Here is a 19,158-nt window from a genome sequence, read left to right on the forward strand (position 1 = left end):
CATGATGAGAACACAGAACCACACAGCAAGGTGAGTAGGAGTTCGATGCTGGCCTAAAACATGATGAGAGCACAGAACCACACATCAAGGTGAGTAGGAGTTCGATGCTGGCCTAAAACATGATGAGAACACAGAACCACACATCAAGGTGAGTAGGAGTTCAATGCTGGCCTAAAACATGATGAGAACACAGAACCACACAGCAAGGTGAGTAGGAGTTTCCAAATGGACGTTAGCTGTGAGGGCCGCGATGCATTGACTTCTGCTTGCTATACATGTCCGGGGTGAAGAGTGTTTCTACGGCAACAGAGGTGCAACGATACGATCCAGTTAGTCTTCCTAGTTCGATCCAGTTAGTCTTCCTAGTTCTTTGTTCGTGCTGAGAGTAACATAGTAACCTAGTAACATAGTAACCTAGTAACCTAAACGCAGTGTTTTATTTCTCATGTGTAGAAAAATATACATACAGTACCAGTCAAAAGATTGGACACACCAACTCATTAAAGGTTTTTTCTTTATTTTTATTATTTTTCTACATTGTAGAATAATAGTGAAGACATCAACACTATGAAATAACACATATGGAATCATGCAGTAACCAAAAAAGTGTTAAACAAATCCAAATAGATTTAATATTTGAGATTCTTCAAAGTTGCCTTCCTTTGCCTTTGATGACAGCTTTGCACACTCTTGGCATTCTCTCAACCAGCATCACCTGGAATGCTTTTCCAACAGTCTTGAAGGAGTTCCCACATATGCTGAGCACTTGTGAGCACAGAATGCTGTGTTAGCCATGCTGGTTATGTTTGCCTTGAATTCTAAATAAATCACAGACAGTGTCACCAGCAAAGCAAAGGACACATTTCCACCAGTCTAATGTCCACTGCTTGTGTTTCTTGGCCCAAGCAAGTCTCTTCTTCTTATTGGTGTCCTTTAGTAGTGGTTTCTTTACAGCAATTTGACCATGAAGGCCTGATTCATACAGTCTCTTCTGAACAGTTGATGTTGAGATGTGTCTGTAACTTGAACTCTGTGAAGTCTTAATTTGGGCTGCAATCTGAGGTGTAGTTAAAAAACATGATGAGAGCTCTAATTTAAAAAATTAATTAATTAATTTGACCTTTATTTAAACAGGCAAGTCAGTTAAGAACACGTTCTTATTTTTAATGACGGCCTGGGAAAGGGGGGCTTGAACTCTTAACCTTCCGGTTACTAGTCCAACGCTCTAACCACTAGGCTACGCTGCCGCCCCTTATCCTCTAGTTTTTGATGTCTTCATAGTTTTTGGTGTCTTCACTATTATTCTACAATGTAGTAAAAACAAAGAAAAACCATTGAATGAGTTGGTGTTTCCAAACTTGTGACTGGTACTCTTGTTCATAGTTATATCTAATAAAAGATATTACAAGTGACATAAACCCGAGACACACAAACAACACACTTCTCTTGAGCCCCTAAAGACGCCAGAAGATGTGAATTGTATGTTGAAAAAAAAAAATTCCAGTCACTCCTTTTTTTGTGACCTAATTTTTTAAAAGCGATGATTCACTATGTGCGGGTCAGCCTTCACGTTTCAGGGGATAACAGATACGTATCTGTCATTACAATAGAACACAATTACAATAGACTACAGTCCGCAGAGAACAACTCATCAGGCCATATATTATCATAGAATAAGCTATATGACCGGTGTATCGTAGCGCGTGTTGAGAGAAAGCGCGTGGGCCCACTTATGTCAATGCGTAACCTAAACCTAGCTATGCTACGCAAATAAAACAAAGTGGAATTATGCAATATTTGATCATGTAGCCTATGCAATCAAGGTCAATCACAGGATCATATTCCACTGCCCATTCATCTATTTCTTCCTAGCGGTGAAATGAATCAATTTACCCACTATGTGAAAGACCACCACAAATATATAGTCAACAGTAATCAATACAAACGTAGGCCTATGCCGATTACTTGTTCATGTATAATAATAATAATAATAATAATAATAATATATGCCATTTAGCGGACGCTTTTATCCAAAGCGACTTACAGTCATGTGTGCATACATTCTACGTATGGGTGGTCCCGGGGATCGAACCCACTACCCTGGCGTTACAAGCGCCATGCTCTACCAACTGAGCTACACAGGACCATGTATAGTTAGTTAGTTAGAGTATGGAGGCTAAACGGATACTCAAACAGCTTGTTGACATGCATGTGTATCCCCATTTAATCAGCCGTCTATTATTTAAAAAAAAAGAGTTGTATCTACCTGTCTCCTGTGCCGCGACATGGCAGCTGAATAGGTGTTCAACACAATCAGAGAGAGCTCTCCTCTTTAGGCGACCGACGACCAAGCCACACCGCGCTCAAAGGACGATTCTTTTTTTTTATTCAACATTTACACGTAACAAAAATAGCATTCGATGCACCTGTCAAACCACTTCTTCCGTACTTTCCCAAGAAACTCAAACACCGTGTTCGTTTCTCAGGCTCAGGAATGTAAAAGCGACTTTACCTGTTGCACAGTGATGTCACTAGGTGGTTTAACTACTCTCTTGGTCCGCTGACAACCTTTGGAATTGGGATGTGTTGTGGTTTGAAATAACAGCAGAAATATTTGCTAGCATACTACTTGGTTGGTTAAACGGAGTTATTATGCGTTATTATGTGTAAATAATTCGTTTGATAGTTATTCAATCTGGGCATCAAGAAGTTGGAAATCTCAGAATGATTGTGTACAGTACCTGCTGACAACCGACAGGTGGCGGCAGAGTACACATTTTAAAGGACCGCAAATAGGCAGCGCGGTTGTAAGGTGAGAAGACGCTGAAATACACTGAACTAAAATATAAACGCGACAATATAAAATGTTGGTCTCATGTTTCATGATCTGAATAAAAAAAAGCTATTCTCTTAAATGTTGTGCTCAAATGTATTCACATCACTGTTAGTGAACATTTCTCCTTTGCCAAGATAATCTATCAACCTGACAGGTGTGGCATATCAAGAAGCTGATAAAACAGCATGATAATTACACAGGTGTAATTACACAGTACCTTGTGATGGGGACAATAAAAGGCCACTCTAAAACGTGCCGTTTTGTCACACAACACAATGCCACAGATGTTTCAAGTTTTCAGGGAGTGTGCAATTGGCATGCTGACTGGCAGGAATGTCCACCAGAGCTGCTGCCAGATAATTTAATGTTAATTTCTCTACAATAAGCCGCCTCCAATGTCGTTTTAGAGAATTTACATCCACAACCGTAGACCACGTGTCACCACTCTATCCTCCACATTCATCTTCTTCACCTGAAGAATTGTCTGGGGGGGGGAATGCATTCTGATTGGCTGGGCCTTGTTCCCAAGTGGGTGGGTCTATGCCCTCCAAGGCCCACCCATTGCTGCACCCTGTCCACTCATGTGAAATCCATAGATTAGAGCCTAATGTATTTATTTCAATTGACTTATATCCTCATATGAACTGTAACTCAGTAAAATCTTTGAAATTATTGCATGTTGAGTTCAAAAATTTAGTCAGTATAAAAAAAAATCACAGCACTTTGTAGCAATGATCTGGGTCAATTATTTCATTCAATAATAACAACTGCTTTAAATATTTAAACTCCCCCCAAAACAATCTAAGATTAATTTCTCATGGCGAATTAGGGGCGCTTTCGTTGGCCCTGACACCGATGTGGAGTATTAGGAAAAAGGCCCCTACTACCACGACTCAAACCAGGGTCCCTGTGACTGTCGGCACCAATACTGTGAAATTAAGAGATCTGAATCTCTTGCCAAAATGCTGTTTACATTTCTACATACACTGTATGTTACAAGTCAGACATTGATCCAGTTTGATTGTCTATGAACCGAGACGTCCACCTAATCAGAAGGCATTACATGTATATATATACACTATGAAGTGGTATCTCCTCTTCTCTTTGACCCTCTTTAATCCCAAACGGGGTCTGAGTGGAACCAACCAATGTCCTGTTACTACAGAGGACAGGACGCCTGTCTACAGTCCTCACCATTCATTTGGACTTCCCAAGCCCTCCCAAATCCAGTATCCCCCCCCCCACACACACACACACACACACACCCATGTCACACACACACACACACACACACACACACACACACACACACACACACACACACACACACACACACACACACACACACACACACACACACACACACACACACACACACACACACACACACACACAGTCACACACACACACACACACACACACACACACACACACACACACACACACACACACACACACACACACACACACACACACACACACACACACACACACACACACACACACACACACACACACACACACACACACACACAACCTCCACATGACAAGATGGATAGGGAGAGAAGAGGCTGTAAGACAGAGAGGATAGAGAGGAGAGGCTGTAAGACAGAGAGGATAGAGAGGAGAGGCTGTAAGACAGAGAGGATAGAGAGGAGAGGCTGTAAGACAGAGAGGATAGAGAGAAGCTATAAGACAGAGAGGATAGGGAGAGGAGAGGCTGTAAGACAGAGAGGATAGAGAGAAGCTATAAGACAGAGAGGATAGGGAGAGGAGAGACTGTAAGACAGAGAGGATAGGGAGAGGAGAGGCTGTAAGACAGAGAGGATAGAGAGGAGAGGCTGTATGACAGAGAGGATAGAGAGAAGCTATAAGACAGAGAGGATAGGGAGAGGAGAGACTGTAAGACAGAGAGGATAGGGAGAGGAGAGGCTGTAAGACAGAGAGGATAGAGAGGAGAGGCTGTATGACAGAGAGGATAGAGGCTATAAGACAGAGGATAGGGAGAGGAGAGACTGTAAGACAGAGGATAGGGAGAGGAGAGGCTGTAAGACAGAGAGGATAGAGAGGAGAGGCTGTATGACAGAGAGGATAGGGAGAGGAGAGGCTATAAGACAGAGAGGATAGAGTGGAGAGGCTGTAAGACAGAGAGGATAGGGAGAGGAGAGGCAATAAGAATTGTTGTAGTTGTCCTGAGCCATAATGACGTTCTGTATGCTGATAGCAATCAAGTATAGCCACTGCTGTTAACTTCATATGCAAACAACTGCAGGCTATTTTAGGCTTGTTGAGATGACCTGTATAATTTGTCCTAACTTTCATGTTGCTAAGCAACACAGTACCATACAATAAGTGCATAGCCTAGGCCATCTCCCTGTTGCCAAGGACTACACATCTAGCTTCCAAATGGGCTCATTGTCCTCCATTTATTCCAACCCTTTACGGGACCAAAACATCCCTCTGCTTTCAATTTAAACCCGTCTGTTTCTTTTTCATTACGGCGTTCAACAGCGGAGCTTGTGAAACACTATTGTATGTGCTGGCGTTCATTACGGCGTTCATTACGGCGTTCGGGGGGGGATGGTATTTCTTCTCAGTCATTATTATTACTCTACCAGTTCTGTGAATTTGAGGGAGGTAAAAAAAAATACAAATTCACACAAAATAATAATAAATAAATAATAAGGTTTAGGAGGATGTAAAGTAAATGATAGTTAAGGGTCACGCCATGCCACACCCCCACATGCCACGCCACACCCTCTCATGCCATGCCACACCCCCACATGCCACGCCACACCCTCTCATGCCATACCATGCCACGCCACACCCTCTCATGCCACGCCACACCCCCACATGCCACGCCACACCCTCTCATGCCATACCATGCCACGCCACACCCTCTCATGCCATACCATGCCACGCCACACCCTCTCATGCCATACCATGCCACGCCACACCCTCTCATGCCATACCATGCCACGCCACACCCCCACATGCCATGCCACACCCCCACATGCCACGCCACACCCTCTCATGCAATGCCACACCCTCTCATGCCATACCATGCCACGCCACACCCCCACATGCCATGCCACACCCCCACATGCCACGCCACACCCTCTCATGCCATGCCACACCCTCTCATGCCATACCATGCCACGCCACACCCTCTCATGCCATGCCACGCCACACCCTCTCATGCCATGCCACGCCACACACTCTCATGCCATGCCACACCCTCTCATGCCACGCCACACACTCTCATGCCATGCCACACCACACCCTCTCATGCCATGCCATACCCTCTCATGCCATGCCAAATGCCCACATGGTGGCGATTGAAAATGCTAACTTTAAAAGGTCACGCCCCTCACCCCCCAGGTGACCTATAGCCATGAAATTCAGTACATACTGTAGGGTCAGTACATATTGTGTGTTCAGTACATACTGTAGGTTCAGTACATACTGTAGGGTCAGTAAATACTGTAGGTTCAGTACATACTGTAGGGTCAGTACATATTGTGTGTTCAGTACATACTGTAGGTTCAGTACATACTGTAGGGTCAGTACATACTGTAGGGTCAGTACATACTGTAGGTTCAGTACATACTGTAGGGTCAGTACATACTGTAGGGTCAGTACATACTGTAGGTTCAGTACATACTGTAGGGTCAGTACATACTGTAGGTTCAGTACATACTGTAGGGTCAGTACATACTGTAGGTTCAGTACATACTGTAGGGTCAGTACATACTGTAGGTTCAGTACATACTGTAGGGTCAGGTTCAGTACATACTGTAGGGTCAGTACATACTGTAGGTTCAGTACATACTGTAGGGTCAGTACATACTGTAGGTTCAGTACATACTGTAGGGTCAGTTCAGTACATACTGTAGGTCAGTACAGTACATACTGTAGGGTCAGTACATACTGTAGGGTCAGTACATACTGTAGGGTCAGTACATACTGTAGGTTCAGTACATACTGTAGGGTCAGTACATACTGTAGGTTCAGTACATACTGTAGGTTCAGTACATACTGTAGGGTCAGTACATACTGTAGGTTCAGTACATACTGTAGGGTCAGTACATACTGTAGGGTCAGTACATACTGTAGGGTCAGTACATACTGTAGGTTCAGTACATACTGTAGGGTCAGTACATACTGTAGGTTCAGTACATACTGTAGGTTCAGTACATACTGTAGGGTCAGTACATACTGTAGGGTCAGTACATACTGTAGGTTCAGTACATACTGTAGGGTCAGTACATACTGTAGGTTCAGTACATACTGTAGGGTCAGTACATACTGTAGGGTCAGTACATACTGTAGGTTCAGTACATACTGTAGGTTCAGTACATACTGTAGGGTCAGTACATACTGTAGGGTCAGTACATACTGTAGGTTCAGTACATACTGTAGGGTCAGTACATACTGTAGGGTCAGTACATACTGTAGGTTCAGTACATACTGTAGGGTCAGTACATACTGTAGGGTCAGTACATACTGTAGGGTCAGTACATACTGTAGGTCACAAAGAAGACATTTCCCTCAGGGAACCAGAGTCATGAAGGATTTTCCACCATTTTGAATTTTTTGTCCGATCTGCAGGAAAACGTGATATATGGCATCTATCAACCAAGATCTCTCCATACAGTACTTTCCAAACCTGGAAAATATACTGGACAGAACAATAAACGCAACGGTCAAACAATTTCTATGATTTTACTGAGTTACAGTTATATATGGGGAGGCAGCGTAGCCTAGTGGTTAGAGCGTTGGACTAGTTATCGGAAGGTTGCAAGTTCAAACCCCCGAAATGACGAGGCACAAATCTGTTGTTCTGCCACTGAACAGGCAGTTAACCCACTGTTTCTGGCCGTCATTGTAAATAAGAATTTGTTCTTAACTGACTTGCCTAGTTAAATAAAGGTTAAAAAAATATATATAAGGAAGTCAGTGAATTGGTAATAAGTTCATTAGGCCCTAATCTATTGGATTTCACATGACTGGGGCACAGCCTATCAGACTGAGTTTTTCCACACAAAAGTGCTTTATTACAGACATAAATACTCCACAGTTTCATCAGCTGTCTGGGTGGCTGGTCTCAGATGATCCTGTAGGTAAAGAGTCCAGATGTGGAGGTCCTGGGTTGGCACGGTTACACGTGGTCTGCGGTTGTGTTGCCGGTTGGACGTACTGCTAAATTCTCAGAAATGACGTTGGAGGCGGCTTATGGTAGAAAAATTAATATTAAATTATCTGGCAACAGCTCTGATGGACCTTCCTGCAGTCTAGATGCCAATTGCACACTCCCTCAAAACTTTAGACATCTGTGGCATTGTGTTGTGTGACAAATCTGCACATTTTAGAGTGGCCTTTTATTGTCCCCAGCACAAGGTGCACCTGTGTAATGATCATGTTATTTTATCAGCGTCTTGATATGCCACACCTGTCAGGTGGATGGATTATCTTGACAAAGGAGAAACGCTCACTAACAGAGATGTCATTTTTTTTCTCATAAATAAGGGATCTTTTATTTCAGCTCATGAAAAGGGGACCAACACTTTACATGTTGAGTTTTATATTTTCCTTCGGGATTGTCAAAGTAACAATACCTCCTCTGCAAGATTAACAACTCAACTCAAACCTGCCTACCCAATAGCAATCAGTTATTCCTTGTCATTAATCCGGCAGATCTGATCGATGCCGCCTTGCCTTACCACTGAGCTAGTTTACAGCTAGGAACTGCTCCTCAACCATGACAGTAAAGGGCCTTTACAGTAACGTGGGCTATCCTCAAAGCCTAGTGTCTATACTGTCTTACCCTCGTTCCACCTGGTGTCTTCTCAGGATCATCCAGGCCAGAGCTTCCACGATAGCCCCACTACGAGGGGCCCCTATTTCCTGGGTTGGCTTAGCTCTGAATCACCCTTCTTACGACTCAGACCAATGCACTCAGTACCTCTAGTTCAGTCTCAGGTTATTTTATACCAGCAACTCAGCAACTCAGGTTTTACACTAATTAACCAGATGCTAAAAAAATCCTCAATCTATTTCAGAAACCTAGATCAATAAGTCAATCAATCAATCTATTTCAGAAACCTAGAGTAAAATGACTTGCATGATTCTTTTATGACACGGGGTTTCAGAACAATAAAATAAATGTATTCAAAATTCCAGAAACAGGCATAAAAAGTCCCAGCTCAATAAATCAATCAATCAATAAATCAATCAATCAATAACACAAAATCAATAATCACACAAGCAATTATCCATGGATTAGATACCTTCAGCACCCTTATCTAAAACACCTATTAGGCTACCAATGCAATATTTGTTTTGCCTATTACAATTCTATGATAAAGCACAGCAGTTAAAAACAAGACAGACGGTCTCTTACCTTCTACAACTATAAACAGTCTTTTGTCGCCCCCCTCAGGATGATCAGTCCCTCAGTTGGTGTTTAAAAACGAACAGCTACTTAAAATGTATATCAATAAGGTAACCTTAAGGATTCCTTCTAGAACTTTACTTTAACATTTTAAGAACAAAACCAAGTATAAACCAAATCACACACACATATATATATATATGAGCTAAAAAGCTACAGCCACATTTTCTTCAACAGACAACAGGCTCTTCTAACAAGTCCAAAGACACTCTTCTTCAACAGACAACAGACTCTTCTAACAAGTCCAAAGACACTCTTCTTCAACAGACAACAGACAACAGCCTCTCACTTCTCCCTCCCCCTCTCACTTCTCCCTCTCCCCCCTCTCGGTTCTCCCTCCCCCTCTCACTTCTCCCTCCCCCTCTCACTTCTCCCTCCCCCTCTCACTTCTCCCTTCCCCTCTCACTTCTCCCTCCCCCTCTCACTTCTCCCTCCCCCTCTCACTTCTCCCTCCCCCTCTCACTTCTCCCTCCCCCTCTCACTTCTCCCTCCCCCCTCTCACTTCTCCCTCCCCCTCTCACTTCTCCCTCCCCCTCTCACTTCTCCCTCCCCCCTCTCACTTCTCCCTCTCCCCCTCTCACTTCTCCCTGCCCCCTCTCACTTCTCCCTCCCCCCCTCTCACTTCTCCCTCCCCCTCTCACTTCTCCCTCCCCCTCTCACTTCTCCCTCCCCCTCTCACTTCTCCCTCCCCCTTCTCACTTCTCCCTCCCCCTCTCACTTCTCCCTCCCCCTCTCACTTCTCCCTCCCCCTCTCACTTCTCCCTCCCCCTTCTCACTTCTCCCTCCCCCTCTCACTTCTCCCTCCCCCTTCTCACTTCTCCCTCCCCCTCTCACTTCTCCCTCCCCTCTCACTTCTCCCTTCCCCCTCTCACTTCTCCCTCCCCCCTCACTTCTCCCTCCCCCCTCACTTCTCCCTCCCCCTCTCACTTCTCCCTCCCCCTCTCACTTCTCCCTCCCCCTCTCACTTCTCTCTTCACCCTCTCACTTCTCCCTCCCCCTCTCACTTCTCCCTTCACCCTCTCACTTCTCCCTCCCCCTCTCACTTCTCCCTTCACCCTCTCACTTCTCCCTCTCCACCCTCTCACTTCTCCCTCCCCCTCTCACTTCTCCCTCCCCCCTCTCACTTCTCCCTCCCCCCTCACTTCTCCCTCCCCTCTCACTTCTCCCTCCCCCTCTCACTTCTCCCTCCCTCTCACTTCTCCCCCTCTCACTTCTCTCTTCACCCTCTCACTTCTCCCTCCCCCCTCTCACTTCTCCCTTCACCCTCTCACTTCTCCCTCCCCCTCTCACTTCTCCCTTCACCCTCTCACTTCTCCCTCTCCACCCTCCACCCAATTTTTTTTTTAAATAAATTATAATATTTTATTTCTTATTATATAATATATAATATCAGTTCTTCTTTCAATGTTCATTCGTCCTTTGTAGGAGTGCAAGGGAAACTTATTCATGAGTGTGTGTGTGTGTGTGTGTGTGTGTGTGTGTGTGTGTGTGTGTGTGTGTGTGTGTGTGTGTGTGTGTGTGTGTGTGTGTGTGTGTGTGTGTGTGTGTGTGTGTGTGTGTGCGTGTGTGTGTGTGTGTGTCATTCATATATATCAGATATTCGTATTGTAACAAAACTGCTAACACATATTCAAAATACTGTCAAGACTCAACATATGCGAGAACAATTCAGATCTACCACACGGTGGCGCTATAACAGGCACATGTTCATATCTCTTGATCGGTTTGACTCAGAATGATGGAATTTGACACACATACTCAGGGATGAGTCTTAGCAAAGCTGTAAAGTACGCTTCAGTTTGGCCACATGGTGGAGCTGTTGGATGGGGGGGGGGGAACAACATTCATGCAAGCTCATTGGCTCATTGCATCCATATTGTTTGAGCAAAAGTCTTGGAAAATAAAAGATGTGTATCTGTAGATGTAATGTACCAAATTTGGTGCCGATCGGGTCCAGAGGTTCTGCAGAAAAATATGTTTGAAAGTAGTTAACGTCATTGAAAATGGTCCAAAATACATCAAAAGCATAATATATTGCATGATCAGTTTGATTTTGTGTTCTGATATATGGCAATCATAGGAAACAGTAGCAAAGTAACTCATTCCAAGGCAATGTGTCCAATTGGTTCTGATAGGGGCACAATGGGCCTCATAACTGAACCCCGGCATTGCTGCTTACAGCTATATTCTGTCTGTGTTCTTGATACTGTGTAACATCGGTATTTAGGCTAAAACAAGTCCTGTGCATAGATAATCCATGGTCCGTTTATGTTTTAGCGTGTTTCAACATCAACAACAGTTTCCAAATAGAAAATATACTTTTAACCAAGGTGCTAATCAGTCGTAGTCTATCGTTTCTGCTAAAGGGAGTCGTGGCTCTGTTTTTAACCCAGAGGGTGGGTCTGAGTCATATTTCACTGTTCGTTTTACACAAATAATTGTATATTTTCAATCATAAAACAAACTCGTATTTCTATGTGAATTTGGTTAAGGGTTGCCCCCCCCCAAAAAAAAAAGTTTAATCTTGCAGCTTAACATTCTTATCTTAAATGGGATTGATGTCACAGGTCCATAATTGGTACGTCCCAAGGATAACACCGTCTGATTTAGGTTCTGTAAAAGGCACTGCATGGTCAATCTGACGTCTGCATTTACAGTGATAAGGTGATACGGCCTCTGCAGAAGTCAGAGGTCAGAGCAGCTTAGAGCTGTCATAAAGGAAGTTGTCAAGGAAGTGAGTTTGTGTTCATACAGGACTTCCTGCCCTCAACTACTGTCAACCAATCATGTCATGCGGAGGTATACCGAGCCCTCCGCATCGTTACAAAATTATTTGAGAGGCGTACGGCGATGTGGTACAGAGCTCAATTTGGCCTCTGCGTTGTTTCCGGAGGCTATGCAATTGCGTCACACTATCCATACGGCGCCTCCGACCACAAATTTGGGTTAAAGCATGAGTTGGCTTTTAGAGAAGGGGGTAGTCGTAGGTAGCTACATCCCTGGAGTGACTCGAATAATGGGCGTGTCGAGAAAAGTAGGAGAGCAGTGCCAATTGGGCTGATTTGTTGTCACTCAAGACCGTTTTGGGGGAGGAGGAATTGTGGGGAAAAGAGAGGGGAGGAGGTCTAAGAGAGAGAGTGAAGAAGAGGGTGAGCTTGAGTTGGATAAAAATGGTTGGGAAAAAGGGAGATAGTTTGTTAAAGAAGACTGGTAGAAAGTGTAAGCAGAGGGAGCTGAAGACAGGAGGAGAAATGGAAGTGAATGAGGGTGAAATATCGGAGGTCGTAGGTGTGGTGCAGTTCTCGGGGACCGAGGTTCAGGATGAAGATGAGTCTTTGACAGTAGCAGTGAAGTTTATGGAAAAAGTGGACTCTTGCCTTTGGCTGATCCATTTGTGGTTTCACCATGGGTGAAAAAAGAGTTGAGTCATGTGGAATCGTTGGGGGTAACCAGAAGTGGTCTAGTGATAATTGTTTGTGTTTCTGTTGGTCAGAGGGAGAAGGCACTCGGAGTAAAACAAACGGGGGCAAGAAAAGTAAATTGTTTCACTCCCAGGGTGCCAATGAAAGGAGTCATAACTGGGGTAGCAGTACATATAAAAGTTGACCAGCTGAGGGGAAAGATTCCGGTGTATGTGATGCTCGTCGTTTGATACGACGCAGACAGGGTGACGAGTAACAGGGGAAACAGAAAAGTCATTGTCTGTTCTTTTGAGTCTTGAAGTTGAGTCTTTGCCTGTCAAAGTGATGTTAGGATATATAAGTTATCCTGTATGAGTGTACATGTGGCAGCAGTGTGTAGGAGGGAGGGTCCAAGGTGTGCAGAAGGGTATGAGACAAAGGAATGTGTAAAATTGGGGGAAAGTAGTGGAATGTGTTAATTGTAGCGGTGCCAATGGAGCTGGAGATCAGACAGACAGGTTGAGGTTTCCAGGGTCAGAGTAGAGCAGAAGTTGTCATATGCTGAGGCAGTGAATAAAGTAGAGGAAGATGGGTTAAAGGGGAGGAGGAGTGGTGAGAGTAGTAGAGATATACCAGTACAGAGGGAGGAGTGGTGAGAGTAGTAGAGATATACCAGTACAGAGGGGGGAGTGGTGAGAGTAGTAGAGATATACCAGTACAGAGGGAGGAGTGGTGAGAGTAGTAGAGATATACCAGTACAGAGGGAGGAGTGGGGAGAGTAGTAGAGATATACCAGTACAGAGTGGTGAGAGTAGTAGAGATATACCAGTACAGAGGGAGGAGTGGTGAGAGTAGTAGAGATATACCAGTACAGAGTGGTGAGAGTAGTAGAGATATACCAGTACAGAGGGAGGAGTGGTGAGAGTAGTAGAGATATACCAGTACAGAGTGGTGAGAGTAGTAGAGATATACCAGTACAGAGGGAGGAGTGGTGAGAGTAGTAGAGATATACCAGTACAGAGGGAGGAGTGGTGAGAGTAGTAGAGATATACCAGTACAGAGTGGTGAGAGTAGTAGAGATATACCAGTACAGAGGGAGGAGTGGTGAGAGTAGTAGAGATATACCAGTACAGAGTGGTGAGAGTAGTAGAGATATACCAGTACAGAGGGAGGAGTGGTGAGAGTAGTAGAGATATACCAGTACAGAGTGGTGAGAGTAGTAGAGATATACCAGTACAGAGGGAGGAGTGGTGAGAGTAGTAGAGATATTTATAGCAATGGTTATCAATAGTACTGCAGGGATGGAATGGAAGTCGCAGAAAATAGAGGTTGTGGTGGCAGCTGCAGAGAGCTATTTGGGTGTGTGAGACTTGACATCAGAATAATTACAGGATGTGTTAATTGGTGATGTCCCATCCTTTCAGGATGATGGAATGAGGTAGAGATAAATACATTTAATTAGTGGAGTAGGGTGATGATATTTTTTATTTTTTATCATTTTGAAATTAGTGAGTGTAGTGTTTAGATGGTAGGGCATTTTATTCAGTACATTTTTCAAGCAAAGTATAAGGGAGTTTTAGTCCAGTCTATTAGGTGGTGGTATGCAACAAAATGGATGCCAACTGCCGTTAAACCTCATAGAAGAAGAAGAAGAAGAAGAAGAAGAAGAAGAAGAAGAAGAAGAAGAAGAAGAAGAAGAAGAAGAAGAAGAAGAAGAAGAAGAAGAAGACCGTTTTGAAGGGCTGCTTTGGCCGGTTGTGTTTCAAACTTTCAGTGCGTGTTCGGTAGAGATGTCGGTAGATATTTCAGCTAACGTAACATTTTTGCTACTCAGTTAGAGCTCTGTATTTGGTGTAACGTTAGCTAGCTACCAGTATCTATGTTCTTCATAGATGTAGCTAGCAACTAGGTTTTTAATGATGTGTGACATAAATGTGTTAACTGTATACCAAGCAGGCTAACCTAACGTTCGTCTGTTAAAGAAGCTAGCTAGCAACGTTAGCAGCTAAGTGTTAGCCACAGACTGACCTAAAGGAAAAGTGTGTTTTGTTTTTGATTGTTGTTCCACTTCACCCAAGTTTAGAATTGTAAAGAATAGAGAATAAAACCTGACTATTTTCGACTGCTCCGAGACTCCTGGTTATACTGTACACCATATAAAATATTTACCTTCATTTAACTCGGCAAGTCAGTTAAGAACAAAGACTTATTTCCAATGACAGCCTACCGCGAAACAGTGGGTTAACTGCCTTGTTCAGGGGAACAGTGGGTTCACTGCCTTGTTCAGGGGAACAGTGGGTTCACTGCCTTGTTCAGGGGAACAGTGGGTTCACTGCCTTGTTCAGGGGAACAGTGGGTTCACTGCCTTGTTCAGGGGAACAGTGGGTTAACTGCCTTGTTCAGGGGAACAGTGGGTTAACTGCCTTGTTCAGGGGAACAGTGGGTTAACTGCCTTGTTCAGGGGAACAGTGGGTTAACTGCCTTGTTCAGGGGAACAGTGGGTTAACTGCCTTGTTCAGGGGAACGGTGGGTTAACTGCCTTGTTCAGGGGAACGGTGGGTTAACTGCCTTGTTCAGGGGAACGGTGGGTTAACTGCCTTGTTCAGGGGAACGGTGGGTTAACTGCCTTGTTCAGGGGAACGGTGGGTTAACTGCCTTGTTCAGGGGAACGGTGGGTTAACTGCCTTGTTCAGGGGAACGGTGGGTTAACTGCCTTGTTCAGGGGAACAGTGGGTTAACTGCCTTGTTCAGGGGAACAGTGGGGTTAACTGCCTTGTTCAGGGGCAGAACGACAAATACGGGGATTCGATCCAGCAACCTTTTGATTACTGGCCCAAAGATCTAACCATTAGGAACATAATCTAAACCTTGATGTGTGATTGTTGACTCCCTCTATCATGACTTATACCCTATGGAACATCTGTGGTTCAAGATGGTTTAACTTTGGCTCAGCTTGACTGGGTAGGTGATATTACGGGTATTTGGCAGTGACAATCTATTTTTTTTTTTTAAATGTATCAGACTGTGAGAAGTGACGTTTTACCCCAGATATATCCTTAACATATATAGCCCACCAAATCAGGATTTTATATAATACATATAGAAATATACTGCACATGTCCTTATCATATTGAACATGGGGTTCTCCTGTACGTACTGCTGTTTTCTTTAGTGTCACTAACGGGATGAAGGAGTGCAATCTGTTCAGTTTACAATGAGAAGCTGTTGCGTCTGCCTGAGGAGAGAAGTTTAAACTCTGGGTGGAGTACATAGGAAGATTATTTTATTTGTCTGTTCCACCTTGTGTAAATAAAAGGCCACTGTAAAATGTGTCGTTTTGTCACACAACACAATGCCACAGTTGTCTCAAGTTTTGAGGGAGCGGGCAATTGGAATGCTGACTGCAGGAATGTCCACCAGAGCTGTTGCCAGAGAATTTCATGTTAATTTCTCTACCATAAGCCGCCTCCAATGTCATTTTTGAGAATTTGGCAGTACGTCTAACCGGCCTCACAACCGCAGACCACGTGTATAACGTTGTGAGGATGAGCGGTTTGTTGATGTCAATGGTGTGAACGGTTTGCCCCGTGGTGGCGGTGGGTTTATGGTATGAGCAGGCATAAGCTACGGACAATGAACACAATTGCATTTTATCGATGGCAATTTGAATGCACAGAGATGCCGTGAAGAGATCCTGAAGCCCATTGTTGTGCCATTCATCCGCCGCCATCACCTCATGTTTCAGCAAGGATCTGTACACAATTCCTGGAAGCTGAAAGTGTCCCAGTTCTTCCATGGCCGGCATACTCACCAGACATGTCACCCATTGAGCATGTTTGGAACTCTCTGGATAGAAATGTACAACAGTGTGTTCCAGTTCCCACCAATATCCAACAACTTCTCACAGCCATCGAAGAGGAGTGGGACAACACTCCTCAATCAACAGCTTGATTAACTCTATGTGAAGGAGATGTGTCGCGTTGCATCAGGCAAATGGTGGTGACACCAGATACAGACTGGTTTTCTAATCCAACGCCCCCCTACCTTTTGTTTAAGGTACAGTATCTGTGACCAACAGATGCATGTCTGTATTGCCTGTCATGTGAAATCCATATTTCATATGACCTAATAAATGTATTTAAATTGAATGATTTCCTTGTATTAACTGTAACTCATTAACATCTTTGAAATTGTTTCATGTTGCGTTTATATTTTTTGGTTTAGTGGGGCGATGACGACGACCTAGAGAGGAGTGGCCATTCCTCTTCTGTCTGTGCCAGATTGAGATTTAAGAGTACACATGGCCAATTAAGGCCAATTATTCTTCCAACTGTCAGAGATGACTGAGAGTTTGATTTTGAGCATGTTAACACAGTTTCAGTCACACTTTAACGCAGAAGTCATTAGGTTAGAAACTGGTTTGCTGCCAGATTCTCCAAGAGTAGATTATTGAGCCAAAAAACTATTTTATTGTCATCCTATGATAATAATAAGGAAATATATTTCCTGGTAAATGAAAAAACTGTATAGTGTGTTTAGTGATTAATAATAACCTACAACAATAATTATAAAAAGCCTTTCTAACAAAAAACTATTTTATTGTAATTATATGATAGCCAAACAGATGTCATTATGAGTTGTAGACCTAATTTGTATTGGTAAAAAAGTTACATAAAATTGTATTTTAATTTAATTTATTTGTGTTTCGTTAACATTCAACTGACATAGTATGATTCTTTCAAGATTAGACTATCCCAGTCTTGTTTCACACGATAACAAGCGTCCCCAGGCTGGCCGGAATTGACACACGGCTCAATCAAAACCGTAACAAATCACAGAGCAACCAACCAACCATCCTCCCATCAGTGCTCCTCATCCTCCCACTTGTCTCGACACGCCGATTAACAGAGTCACTCCAGCGATGGATGCGTCTACCTACATTTAAAAAATGACCACGTAGCTACCGCCGGCGACACAATCATGATGCCCTCCCTGTAGGAAGCACTTCACCAGAGCACTGGTGGCTTAGTATCGACTCGTAGTGCAGCCCAATCAGCCACGCAAAACGGTATTGAGTGACAACAAATCTGCCCAAATAGCTGATTCGCTTTCCATACACCCACTTCTTTCGACAAATCCACTCGCCCATACTCTGGTCTTCATAACGGGCTGCAAACTACACATACCGAAGAGTTTTTATAACAAACCCAAGATAGACCACAACCTGTCTTTCCAATGGGTGAAAATGAATCACAGTTGGGCAGAACAAGCACAAGCTATCGAGATCCTATTGGCGTGTTCTGGCATATATTTACATATTGCAGTTAGGGAACGCCTACTCTGAAGTGCACGTGTACAATACCTCAATTCGACTTTGCGCTCCTAAACTGCGCGACTTTCTATTTGAATGACAATGTCTACAAAACTTTGTCAACTCTGTTCAATAACGGATTGTAGTTTTGAGGAAAAAAAAACTGTATTGAAGATCAAATGTTTCATCAATGAGAAAATGTGCGGAACGGTGAGACAAAATTCCTCTCCTTCCATCTTCTCCCACTGCCGGCCACTGGGCTTCCTCTCATTACCATATTTGGTAGTGAGTGGAAACGCCAAGCAGTGCTTCACATTTATACATCTGGTGAAATATCTGTCTCATTGTTCTATCTGTGCCCATACTTGTTCTGTAACAGAGAACAGACCTGATAAATATAAATAGTAATGGTGTCTTGTTGTGGGCACTAACTGCGCCATGCTTTTGTTGGACAAAGCCTATGGGGAAATTAATGGCGTTTTTGAAGAGTTTATTGATAAACGCCTGAAAATAATGTACATGGTCAACACAGGTTAAGGAGATATAATACGGTTTAATCTATGAGATAATCTTCATCAGCTAATGTCACTTTTAGTGATTAAAAAAAAGAGCAAAATGATGTAATAAAAAAAAGCACATAAAGGTTTGATAATCCATAAAGGTCATGTTAACTGACTAATATTATCTTATACAATTTATTATTTTTTACCTGTATTTAACTAGGCAAGTCAGTTAAGAACAAATTCTTATTTTCAATGATGGTCTAGGAACAGTGGGTTAACTGCCTTGTTCAGGGTAAAACAACAGATTTTTGTACCTTGTCAGCTCTGGGATTTGATCTTGCAACCTTTATGGTTACTAGTCCAACGCTCTAACCACCAGGATACCTGCCGCCCCAAACACATAAGATCTTCTAAACCTGTGTTACACTCAGACCTTATGTTCAGGCGTTTATAACATAACCATATTCTTTCCCCATTCATTTGTGCCCACGGCTGAACGAACCAGAGGTAACTCAGTTTGGGGTTTTAGGACTACAAACTGGCGAGCTCTGAGCACACATTGCTGTGAGCTGTTCCATAGGCATTTAGGCATTTGTATTTACTTGTAAAGTTTATCCAGCTAAAAGTTGTTGGGCTCCCGAGTGGCGCAGTGA

At 43.5% G+C, this 19,158-nt stretch overlaps 1 protein-coding gene across 1 annotated transcript; it reads left to right on the plus strand.

Moving 5' to 3' along the window:
- The first annotated feature begins 5,564 nt into the window (after positions 1–5,564).
- LOC124027081 (histidine-rich glycoprotein-like) lies at positions 5,565–6,221 on the plus strand. The gene has a single exon (XM_046339629.1). The coding sequence runs from the start codon at positions 5,565–5,567 to the stop codon at positions 6,219–6,221; it is 657 nt and encodes a 218-aa protein (XP_046195585.1).
- Positions 6,222–19,158: the final 12,937 nt, after the last annotated feature.

The sequence above is a fragment of the Oncorhynchus gorbuscha genome, unplaced genomic scaffold, assembly GCF_021184085.1.
Source record: "Oncorhynchus gorbuscha isolate QuinsamMale2020 ecotype Even-year unplaced genomic scaffold, OgorEven_v1.0 Un_scaffold_2940, whole genome shotgun sequence".
NCBI lineage: Eukaryota > Metazoa > Chordata > Actinopteri > Salmoniformes > Salmonidae > Oncorhynchus > Oncorhynchus gorbuscha.

Coding starts and splice junctions, on each gene's coding strand:
- LOC124027081 (XM_046339629.1), top strand. CDS start 5,565: ATGCCACACCCCCACATGCCACGCCACACCCTCTCATGCCATGCCACA.